Genomic DNA, 12,889 nt, shown 5'->3' with positions numbered 1-12,889 from the left:
TCTTTAGAACGTTGTTTCAGGCTGCTCATGTGAAGGGGGGCCGGATGGGAGCTGTTTGACTAAGGGGTCTTTCTACAGCCTCGTTCTCAGTCACGCGCTTTCACTTGAGGTAGCTCTCGTTCCATTGGTTTTCTACAGACAATGGAATTCTCCGGTTGGAACATTATTGAACTTTTATGATAAAAACATCCTAAAGATTGATTCTATACTTAGTTTGACAAGTTTCTTCAACCTGTAATATAACTTTTTGAACGTTTCGTCCGAATGGACCAGATCGCGCTTTTGGATTTGTTTACCAAACGCCCTAACAAAAGAAGCTATTGGACATAAATTATGGACATTATCAAACAAAACAAGCATTTATTGTGGAACTGCGATTCCTGGGAGTGCATTCTGATGAAGATCATCAAAGGTAAGTGAATATTTATAATGCTATTTATGAATAATGTTGACTACCCAACATGGCGGATATTTCTCTGGCTGGTTTGGGCTCTGAGCGCCGTTCTCAGATTTAAAAAAAATAAAAAATAAATAAAAAAAGACGGAAAAAGCATAATCTGACACAGCGGTTGCATTAAGGAGAAGTGTATCTAAAGTTCCATGTATAACACATGTATTTTCATCAACATTTATTATGAGTATTTCTGTGAATTCATGTGGCTCTCTGCAATATCACTGCATGTTTTGCAACTACTGAACGTAACACGCCAATGTAAAATAAGATTTTTGGATATAAATATATGTATTGTGTAACATTAAGTCCTATGAGTGTCATCTGATGAAGATAGTGATTAGTGATTAGTTAGTGATTAATTTTATCTCTATTTGTGCTTTTTGTGACTCCTCTCTTTGGCGGGAAAAATGGCTCGGTTTTTCTGTGACTTGGTGGTGACCTAACATAATCGTTTGTGAAGCTTTCGCTGTAAAGCATTTTTGAAATCAGACACTGTGGCTGGATTAACAAGAATTGTAATCTTTAAAATGGTGCCTAATACTTGTATGTTTGAGAAATTTGATTAATGAGATTTGTATTTGGCGCCCTGCTATTTCATTGGCTGTTCGCGAGGGGTTCCGCTAGCGGAACTTCTTTTTCTTAAAACTGCATTGTTGGTTAAGTAAGCATTTCATTCTAAGGTTGTTGTATTCAGCGCAGATAAAATACAATTTGATTCGATTTGATCCCTCGCCTAATTGGAGTAAACTAATGGACAACACTTAGGCTTCTACTTCCAGCTTATACATATTATATACATTTTACAGATGCAGTACCATTTACAATAGTTATGTTGTGTTCGATTTTAGTCCCATCCTTTTTTCAACTGTGCTGTTTCACAAAAGTTCTGAACCTTTCTATTCTCATAGATTCTACATTTTGTAAAATAAAGCAACATTTTTGATAAGAGTATTATTCATCGATTGACTGACTTAATTACCCAGCAGTGCTTTTTGCAGTTAGTTCCAGGTAAACATTGCAATTCTTCAGCCATTCCTGGACCTGCGACCAAAAAGAAGCTACATACAGACAGTACCAAAACAAATGACCTAATGATTCAGTCTCATCATAGAAAAATCTGCAGATCTGGGAAGGTTATATCCCATTTATCATTACTGCAAGAATTTTGTATAATAATTCAATTTGAAAAATTAAGTTTTGAATCCAGCATTGTTTTGTGTATCAGTTCATAAACCATGTGCCATGGAATCGGTACATCGAAAATCTCTTAAAGGCTTCTGCAACCTGTATGGAGCAGCTGTCAATTTTTGGGTCCTTAAATGAAACTGGTACACTTTATTTATCACCATTTTCTTTAGCCAATTTTTGCCTTTAATGCAGGGCTGACAGACAAGTTCCTTACTTTCTCCCCCTTCCACTTGGCTCTTCCATTTTTGCGGTCATGCTGGAATTAGTTGGTTGTAATAAGCTAGCTCTTTCACTTACACGGTGAATCCTTGAATAATGCTCTCTCTGCTGGCTGTTGTAATACTTTATAAGCCACGTTGTTGGTAGGGACAGCATCCACTTTCAAAAGCAATGCTTCGCTGAAGCCCCCCTTCCATCGTTGTGCCCCGCAGATTGACGAGTAGACGCCCAATTTGTACGCCTCATTCTTACAAACGTATCGCACTTTTGCCAAAGTGTTTAATTTGCGTTGCTATAGAGGCACACTGGCACTTGATTTTTATTTAAGATGGCCAAGCTTTGTGTGGTAGGGTGCAGCAATACTTCCTATGCAATTGCTAGCTAGCTCCATACTACTAAGCCACAACTTGTTTCGTAAATAATTTTTATATTATTTACGTATATGAAGGGTGAGCATGGCTTTTTGATTCCTCACTGTGCAATGCTGACCACGGGGCTTTGTCGGATTGTTTTCCGTAGTTAGAGCTGATTTGGAGGAAACCTCAAACCAAACTTCTAGAACAATATTACAGTATTATAAAAATCAAGATACGTTTTTGATTTGGGAATGTTCTCTTAGGGGTGTTCCAAGTTACTATATGCGTTTCTGGCATTGAGAAATAGCTGCTACACGCACTTTAAATATTTCAATCAACAAATGGGGTTGACAGGCAGGACTAAAATCGGCGCTGCTAAAACCGCAGGGCGACCACAGAGGAGTGATCAAAGCTCATTATGTCAAAAGGGACACGGGCTGGCCCCCCTTCTCACAATGGAAGCGGGAGCATGCACAATTCATGATCTATGGCAAGAAGAGATCTAAACATTCAGATGGGACTTGGCTCCTCGAGCGGGTCTGTCAGTGTTTACACAGATACATAGAGGCCTACAACGCATGAGAGGATCAGAGAGTACATTGAAAAGTTAAGTTCACTTAAGATATAAGCTATATCTTGAGTCATAATCTACTGTAACAATAATTCAGTTTGTCATTTCAATATGAATCATTAATGCGACAGGCAGCATGTGTACCAATCTATTAGTCTCTTGTGTAATCTCATTGATATGTTGCTGTTAACACTCACTTGGGGGAGAATTTGTGCGTTTCCCAGAATCTGGACTCCTTGACTTTGAACCAAGGGAATACGCGCTCCATTTGCTGCAACAGAGACGGGGAAAATAGACGTTAAAGGCCCACTGCAGTCAAAAACCTGAGTTGCATGTGTTGTATATACATTTCTACACTATGAGGTTGTAGTAATACTGTGAAAATTATGAAAATGCCCTTTTAGTGTAAGAGCGGTTTGAAAAGACCACCTGACATGTCAGCCTGTTTTGGTGGGATGGAGTTTTGGCCTTCCATGGTGACGTCGCCATGCGGTAAATTAGTTCATAGACCAATAAGAGTTCCAAACCTCTCTGCCAATAACAGCTCATTTTCAGTTTTCCCTTCCCCACTCAGACCGCTGACATTCCTAGCCAAATTCTTGCTTAAGAAATTGCCCTTGGCTAAGAAGCTTTTTCTGTTTCTTTTTTTTTACCATTTTAATTGAAAAACACAGTAAGGTACTTAAATTGTTACACAGATATGATTTGATATGGAGATAAAAACAGATACATTGGGCCCTTAAAAAAAAGGTACAGTCTGGGACGCCCTAAATAGTGCACTACTTTTGACGAGAGCCCCATTGCTCCTGGTCAAAAGTATTACCCTACCATTTGAGAAGCAGCCCGTCTACCAGTGGAGTCAAATCAGGGTGAATACTAGCGTACTGAACAAAAATATAAATGGAACATGTAAAGTGTTGGTCCCATGTTTCATGAGCTGAAATTAAAAAGATCCCAGAAATATTCCATATGCACAAAAAGCTTAATTCTCTCAAATTGTGCACAAATTTGTTTATATCCCTGTTAATGAGCATCTAATTTTCCAAGATAATCCATCTACCTGACAGGTGTGGCATATCAAGAAGCTGATTAAAGAGCATGATCATTACACAGGTGCACCTTGTGCTTGGGGACAATAAAAAAGGCCATTCTAAAATGTGCAATTGTGTCACAACACAATGCCACAGATGTCTCAAGTTGAGGGAGTGCGCAATCGGCATGCCAACTGCAGGAATGTCCACCAGAGCCGTTGCCAGAGAATGGAATGTTTCTCTACCGACTCAAACGTCGTTTAGAAAATTTGGCAGTACATCCAACCGGCCTCACAACCGCAGAGCAGGTGTATGGCGTCATGTGGTCGAGCGGTTTGCTGATGTCAGCGTTGTGAACAGAGTGCCTCATGGTGGCGGTGAGGTTATGGTAAGAGCAGGCATAAACTACGGACAACGAACACAATTGCGTTTTATCGATGGCAATTTGAATGCACAGAGATACCGTGGCCCATTGTCGTGCCACAATCAACAGCCTGATCAACTCTGTGAAGGAGATGTGTCGCACTGCATGAGGCAAATGGTGGTCACACCATATACTGACTGGTTTTCTGATCCAAGCCCTAACTTAATTTTCTTTTCTTTTTTTAAGTATCTCTGACCAACAGATGCATATCTGTATTCCCAGTTATGTGAAATGTATAGATTAGGGCCTAATGAATTTATTTAAATTGACTGATTTCCTTAGGGGTTAAATAAAGGTTCAATAAAAACACAAATCTAAAAATGAACTAACTCAGTAAAATCTTAAATTGTTGCGTTTATATATTTCTTCAGCATACTACTGAAGCGGAGGCTGAGCGAGCTCTCTGTAGGTTCATTCCCGTTGGATCTCCTCACCCGGATAAAGAAGGACTTGACCATGCTATTGGCTTTCCTGTTCTCTGGCTGCCCGCCGTCTGAGTTGATGGCCATCTGGATGATCTTCACTACGTCGTCACTGAACTCAAGCTGAAAGAGAGAAGAGAGAAAACACCACACTGAGTGAGTGACACACTGCCCTCCATCTCATCCCTCTCTCTGACCGTGAACTGCGTTTGAACTCGGAGCGAAGAGAGCTCCCCCGGGGATGAGCATTCATGCCACTACTCAGGTGTCTGTGGATGATGTGGCTCTGCACTCACACAAACATAGCTCCTGTTCTCACACAATGCTGGGTGGATGCTGATAGGATGAAAGGATTGAAATGGACTGAGACAACAGTCTGCAAATATAAAAACAAATGCTTTTGCGGGGCAGTTGATTGAATGCGTTTTCAAAGTGCAAGGTTGTGAGATCACATGAGTGGAATGTGATTTTAGACTCACCACAGACTTGTAGCGCCCGGTGGCCAACTTCTTCTCCACCGACTCCAGGTCGAGGGGGGAGTCGTTGGGGGGCTTGACCTCGGTCAGGACCGGGGGGTCGGGCCCCTCGGGGGAGCGACGTGTGGGTAAACTCTCCTCCGTCTCGGGATTCAACTCAGGCGGCTTCATCACAGCCTAAAGAGAGCGAGAGATGGAGATATAGCGGGGAGGGGGGGGAGACAGTCAAATTACAAAACACATCTGATCCATTTGCTCTCCTAACATGTCACAGACATACAAAGAAAATATGTACAGTGGCAAGACAAAGTATGTGAACCCTTTACAATGATCTGGATTTCTGCATAAATTGGGTCATAAAATTTGATCTGATCGTCATCTAAGTCACAACAATAGACAGTCTGCTTAAACTAAAAACACACAAATTATTTAATTTTTCTTGTCTATATTGATTCTACATCATTTAAACATTCACAGTGTAGGTTGGGAAAAGCATGTGAACCCCCTAGGCTAATGACATCTCCAAAAGCTGATTGGAGTCAGCTAACCTGGAGTCCAATCCTTGAGCCGAGATCGGAGATGTTGGTTAGAGCTGCCCTGCCCTATAAAAACAAAAAAACACAACATTTAAGTTTGCTATGCACAAGAAGCATTGCCTGATGTGAACCATGTCTCAAACAAAAGATCTCAGAAGACCAAAGATTAAGAATTGTGGACTTGCATAAAGCTGGAAAGGGTTACAAAAGTTACTATAAAAGCCTTGATGTTCATCAGTCCACGGTAAGACAAATTGTCTATAAATGGAGAAAGTTCAGCACTGTTGCTACTCTACCTAGGAGTGGCCATCCTGCAAAGATGACTGCAAGAGCACAGCGCAGAATGCTCAATGAGATTAAGAAGAATCCTAGAGTGTCAGCTAAAGACTTACAGAAATCTCTGGAACATGCTAAAATCTCTGTTGACGAGTCTACGTTACGTAAAACACTATACAAGAATGGTGTTCATGGGAGGACACCACGGAAGAAGCCACTGCTGTCCAAAAAAACATTGCTGCACGTCTGAAGTTCGCAAAGAGAATCTGGCAAAATATTCTGTGGACAGATGAAACTAAAGTTGAGTTGTTTGGAAGGAAAACACACTGTGTGGAGAAAAAGGCACAGCAACATCAAAACCTCATCCCAACTGTAAACTATGGTGGAGGGTGCATCATGGTTTGGGGCTGCTTTGCTGCCTCACCTTGCCATCATCGACAAAAAATGAATTCCAAAGTTTATCAAGACATTTTGCAGGAGAATGTAAGGCTATCTGTCCTCCAATTGAAGCTCAACAGAAGTTGGGTGATGCAACAGGACAATGACCCAAAACACAGAAGTAAATCAACAACAGAATAAAATACGACTCCTGGAGTGGCCCAGTCAGAGTCCTGACCTCAACCTGATTGAGAAGATGTGGCATGACCTCAAGAGAGAGGTTCACACCAGACATCCCAAGAATATTTCTGAACTGAAGCAGTTTTGTAAAGAGGAATAGTCCAAAATACCTCCTGACTGTTGTGCAGGTCTGATCCGCAACTACAGAAAACGTTTGGTTGAGGTTATTGCTGCCAAAGGAGGGTCAACCAGTTATTAAATCCAAGGGTTCACATACTTTTTCCACCCTGCACTGTGAATGTTTACACGGTGTGTTCAATAAAGACATGAAAACGTATAATTGTTTGTGTTCATTGTTTAAGCAGACTGTATTTGTCTATTGTGGTGACTGAAAATGTATGGCCAATTTATGCAGAAGTCCAGGTAATTCCAAAGGGTTGACATACTTTTTGCCACAGTTTAATCTGTTGGGCCAGGTGTTTTTCCTGGTCATGTGACCAAACTCTAGGCCCTAGTTATAGCCAACAATCCAGGGCCCAGAGTTTTTCCTGACCCTGTCACATCAGCAGGAAAAAGTTGGCCAGGTTACACCCCACAACCAGAGCTTTAAGTCTTTCCCTGGTGAAGTTACATGGTCAGGAAAAACTCCTGGCCCAAAACATGCAACCCGATATCCCCTTCTCTCCTCACCTGTCTGTAGCGGAGCAGGTGCGTAGAGGTGCGGGAGTTGAGCAGTGCGGTGAGGACCTGGCGCACCAAGCCCTGCAGCTCCTTCTCCAAGGCCGTCCTCCACTCGGCCGGCTGGCGCTTCGTACAGTTTGTGCAGGTGTAGGCCACGCTCTCTGGCAGATTGGACAGCAGCTCGTACATCTCGTCTGGTAGTGGGAGACAAGGGAGCAGAGAGGGAGGTTAACTTTTTACACTCATTTATCAGTTGGTTGGTCAATTCTCCGTATCAAAAGTGTTGACAACAGATCCATGCCGAGTATATGACTACGGAAAGGCATTTTACAAGTGTTTTTGGGCATATCAACAGAAGTTGAAATTGATATCAACACATTTAAATATAATACCCCTAAGTAGTGAACATATAGCAGCCAAAAGGAGAACGGTGCCGAGTTCAAATCTGTATCACATCATAACGGGAGAGGTGTTGAAAAACAGACAGACTGAAAGATGGCATTGTTTCCCGTGAGTCGAGGTGTGAAACAAGAGCGCCCGCTAACCTGTGAGGTTCTCACACTTGGAGTGGACCCAGTGGTCGCACCTCCCACACTGCATCATCTTGCTGTCGTAGTCGTCTTCGTCATAGCACTTATCGCAAAGGGGGCAGAAGTTACCTGGGAAACACAAGTCGTTGGGTCATAGAAAAATAATCTCTCCCCAGACCCTACTCAACCCTTCTCATAGTACTGAGGAGACAGATGCCAGGGTCATGTTCTTTAGGGACAAAACTGACTGAAACCAGAAGGGACTACCTGGACTTTGCCAACTAGAAACATTGTTTTCTGTAGCAAAACATTTTATATATCGGTGTGCCCCCTAATGAATGCTTTTGACATTTTCCTTAGTCAATTACAGATGTAGACAGTGAGACAATAGCCCGAGTACTGTAGAGCTACATCATTCTACATTACTTGAGACCAGAGGTCTCAATTTGGTCACGTGTGACAAAATATTTGCTGTGCGACCATGTTTTACTTTGGGAGTACTGTGTGACTTATTGTTATCTCCCAGAAAAATAGTCCATGTATCGTTGTTTCCAAGTGCCCTAGAGAAACTAGCGAGTGCATATTCGTTAGCGTCATGGTTGCGCCACTACTACAGCGAAAACGGCTTGCCTCTAGCCCAACCAGGTCAAGAGCTGACCCATATTAATGGTGCAACATTTTTAATATTCCTATAGCAGCTCGCCGAGACCGCATTATACATTCATAAACTACGTGTTGGGCAGTTCTAAAAGTACTCACGGGTGGACGTTGTTAACCATTTGTTTACACTTTGTTCAGTCATGTTACCTCATTGACTGGCTAACAACCTGGTTGGTGGCACAGAAAGGAAAAGGGATGGCTTCTTCAGGACGTCAATGATTGACAGATCTCTTGCATGTCGTCATCACAAACCTGATGTTTTGAAGAGACTATGTACCATTTTCAACGTAATGTATCACAATAGGAAAATAGTTATTTTACACAATGTGGAAACCTAATATTCCACAAAAGACTAATTTCTATGACAGGTATTCGTATCAACGTTTAAGCTTTTATAATAAACAAAACGTGTATTTAGAGTGTTACATATTCGTTTCTAGGGCAAAAAAATATGTGCTTCAAAAAGTATCTAGAATTTATATAGGCCCAATACAGGCTGAATCTCTATCAATTGTGTAAAAAAGATTCTGGGTGCTCCTAAATTCCATGTGTTCCTCCTAATTTTAAGTTGGGAGCACCAGAGTCACCAACATAAAATGATTATTTATAGTCCTGCTTGTGACTCACCTTTAGCGAAGAGTTTGGCACAGTCATGACATAGGGAGAAGTCATGTGACCACTGGGCGTCCCAGGCCTTCCCGGGTTTTGTGGCCCCACAACTCTTACAGCGAACACACTTGGTGCAGATCTGGACACAACGAGGACAGAGGGAGAATTCATGACAAATTCATTCAATGACAATTAATGGTTAAACAAAAAAGGCAGGCAGTTAACCCGTCCAAACCTTACCCTAAACTTCTCCAACTTCGATCTCTATGCCTAGCCCTAACCTTTGGGTCTGCTGGCCAGATATACACTAACAAAACAAAACACATTGTACTGCTTGGAGGAGGGAGTAGGAGAAGAATGGCGTGATGCATACCCAGACCCGTTTCTTCTTGGTGGGTCTGGTGGGATGGTTGGGTCCCAGGCACTCGGGGTGATAGCTGTTTCGGCACTTCTCACACTCCAGAAGTTGCTGCTTGGGGAAGAAAAGGTGGAGAGTAGCAAGTTAGCAACCTAACTGCCATCTTGCCTCAGACTTTGTAATTAGACAAACATTGAAGCTCTAAGTACCATTGAAATTTAAATCTCTCTCTACCTCTTTGTGGAAGACATTGAAAAGAGCCAGACATTACAGGGATAATGATATAGCATAGGCTAGACAAGCGGTGGGAAGTTTTCCTCCCAATAGTGCATACCAAAAGGCCTTCATCATGATATTGTTAAGGTACGAGTCCCAAATGACACCGTAGTCAACATTTAGAGCACTCCTTTTGACCTGGTCTGGTCAAAAGTAGTGCACTAAACAGGGAACAATTTGGGACACATACATTGTTATTTGTCTGGATCAAAACCCTGATTAGAATGACAAAGAGGAGTAAACAGCATGATACAGTAACTGGTTCTGTAATGAATATTTTCTGAAAAATCCCCGTGGCATATTGGAAAATCCCCTTCCAATCTGATAACTCAGGAAAATGAGGGCGTGTGTCATTATGAGATTTCAAAAGAATTTGTTTTGCTTTAACTTTGTGGATTAACATGCGTGTGTTTCTTTCCACAAGCAGTAGAAGACACGTCGACTGACGCTACTGGTCTACTTCTAGAAATGACCACAAACAAATACACATTCTCAAAGTCCCAAACCACTAAATAGCCTTCGTTACACACTCAAATCATTCGAAAGGGAGAGCCTTACTTTAGTCTTCTGGTGCTGTAGGCCACAGGTGTGGCAGAAGCGGCAGCGGCGGCAACACCAGTTCTCCCACTGCTCCTCCAGAGGGCGCTCAGTCTCCCCCAAGCAGAAGAGATGGAAGGGCTCGCAGCACACCTGGCAGAAGACAAACTGGAGGGGAAGGAGAGGGAGGGAGGCGTGCCGGTGCAGTACACAGTCAGCGGGGAGTTTTCAGTCGGATCAAATTAATAGAAATGGGTACTAAAGTGGGATATGTGGATATAAAAGGCTGTGTGTGAGAGAGGTATTATTCAGACACTTTGAACTGCCTGAAGACTACCACTAAGGGTCTAAACCATGTGATCTGTGTGCTAGCTGAGTGTTTGTTGCTGTATACTATACAGTATACTAGGGTATTTAGATATTCTGACGGTATGATTATCAATACCCTCACGGGGGCGTTCTACACCACTGCTTATAACTAACAATAAGTTAACTATCTAAGATGTGCCAAATAAATTCTATCCAGCTCAGGGCTCCAGGTAGGCATTTGGTTAGCCAACTTGCTAGCTAAGTGGTTAGATGGCAAGATCAAGCTTCTTGGTTACAGCAGAGACAATCAATCCCCTCGTTGCCTAAATTGTTTTGGTAATACCGTATACTGTACAGAAACTGTATGTAAATCTGGATACCGTCCAAACCCATTTGTAGCCTTTAATATGTCATAGTGGGCCCGCTGGTGCTGTCTGGTAGAACCCTGTGATAGACTAGCATCCTGTCCAGGGGGTGTACCACCATGTTATGTTAGATGAGTAGCTCACTTTATTAAATTCTTCTGTTGAAATACAAAGAAGCTCTCCCTTTCCCTCATTTTGAGAGTGGGGCCAGCCGGTCCTCACCTGGGTAGAGAGCTTGCAAGAGGCACCCGTGACTCACCTCGACGTTGCCACTGCTGGCACAGAGGAAGCAGACGACCCGCGGGGTGATTGGCACGGAGGTGAGGAGGCCGAGGCCGCCCATGGCCCACACGTTCTCCACGTCATGGTCCTTCTTAAAATCAACTCTGATTCTGTGCACTCCGTCGCAGGGCACTTTCTGCTTGGCGGTGCCTCCAGTCGAGGGAGTGCTCAGCAAGTTTAAAGTACTGCTCTCAGGTTTGGTGGCCAACGGCTTCTGCTGCTGGGGAGGTAGAGGAGAGGGGTCAGGGATGAAGGCCAAGGGGCATGCATGAGACTTATGGAATATATTTGTATATCACTTTATTGCCCATCCAAAGATGGACATTTATTTGCCTTTGGCATCGCCTTACAAAAACGTCACGTCATAAAAGGGAACTGCAGAATAGGGCTGTGGCGGTCATGGAATTTGGTCAGCCGGTTCTTGTCATGCAAAAGACTGCCGGTCTCACGGTAACTGACCGTTAACAAACAGAAACACATCTAACATTTCCAGGGCTCCACGGATAGGCTACAAGCCACATACAAGCAGCTGATGCACATCTTTGGAACATCAACATTGAAGAAAGTCTAATAAAATCTATTTAAAAATGTACACCATGACAATGAATCCATACATTTTTTTAGGCAGGTCTAAAGAACCATTATGATATGAAGAAAATGTATTTCAGAAGAAGATGAGTTGGCCTACTGTATGTTATCTGGCTACGCACCATGCCATAGGTTGTAAGCTTGTTCATTTAGCAGACAAGATATGCTTATAAGTCCTGTGTCATTATTTTATATGATTGTATAGTAAGAACTATTTAATTGAACTTGGCTGAATAAAATAAAAAGGACATTTTTTCCACTCCAGAGCAAGTGTGCATATGAAGTGGCTGTGTTGAGCGTAAAAGTAATCACTTAAAAACCAGGTCCTATATGCTAGATTTAGAGTTATTTGGCACCTTTAGTTGTGAATGACAGGTTGCACGTGCTGTTCTCTCGTCAAGTGATCACAATTTCAACAATCACACTATTCTCAATTTAATCTTGTCTTTACTAATATGTCAAATTGGTTTTGAATGACCCATTATCAAATGAGCAGGGGAAGACATGTCATCCGTATGTACTCGAAAAGCAAATTTAGGACGCTTTTCTGCCGGTTCTCATACCTACCTACCTGGTCAAAAGTTTTAGAACACCTACTCATTCAAGGGTTTCATTATTTTTACTATTTTCTACATTGTAGAATAATAGTGAAGACATCAAAACTATGAAATAACACATATGGAATCATGTAGTAACCATAAAAGTTAAGTTCATTAGAGTTGCCAGCCTCAGAAATTGCAGCACAAATAAATGCTTCAGAGTTCAAGTAACAGCTACATCTCAACATCAACTGTTCAGAGGAGACTGCGTGAACCAGGCCTTCATGGTTGAATTGCTGAAAAGAAACCACTACTGAAGGATACCAATAAGAAGAGACTTGCTTGGGCCAAGAAACATGAGCAATGGACATTAGACCGGTGGAATATGTCCTTAGGTCTGGAGTCCAAATTTGAGATTTTTGCTTCCAACCTCCATGTCTTTGTGAGATGCAGAGTAGGGGAACGAATGATTTCCGCATGTGTGGTTCCCACCGTGAAGCATGGAGGAGGAGGTGTGATGGTGTGTGGGGGCTTTGCTGATGACACTGTCAGTCATTTATTTAGAATTCAAGGAACACTTAACCAGCATGGCTACCACAGTATTCTGCAGCTAGTAACCAAAAAAAAAAAAAAGAGACTTGAAC

The 12,889-nt window shown here is 42.3% G+C and overlaps 1 protein-coding gene across 1 annotated transcript in view; it reads right to left on the bottom strand.

The window, feature by feature from the left end:
- Positions 1–12,889, bottom strand: part of kmt2a (lysine (K)-specific methyltransferase 2A) — a 52,300-nt gene that overhangs the window by 19,301 nt on the left and 20,110 nt on the right. The window contains 9 exon segments of the mRNA XM_038961615.1: positions 2,986–3,059; positions 4,678–4,788; positions 5,145–5,318; positions 7,202–7,386; positions 7,738–7,851; positions 9,010–9,130; positions 9,365–9,460; positions 10,184–10,330; positions 11,096–11,335. Coding sequence (XP_038817543.1) covers positions 2,986–3,059; positions 4,678–4,788; positions 5,145–5,318; positions 7,202–7,386; positions 7,738–7,851; positions 9,010–9,130; positions 9,365–9,460; positions 10,184–10,330; positions 11,096–11,335 — 1,262 coding nt within the window.

Source organism: Salvelinus namaycush, chromosome 23 (genome assembly GCF_016432855.1).
Source record: "Salvelinus namaycush isolate Seneca chromosome 23, SaNama_1.0, whole genome shotgun sequence".
Taxonomy (NCBI): domain Eukaryota; kingdom Metazoa; phylum Chordata; class Actinopteri; order Salmoniformes; family Salmonidae; genus Salvelinus; species Salvelinus namaycush.
This window is presented reverse-complemented; position numbering and strand designations above follow the sequence as displayed.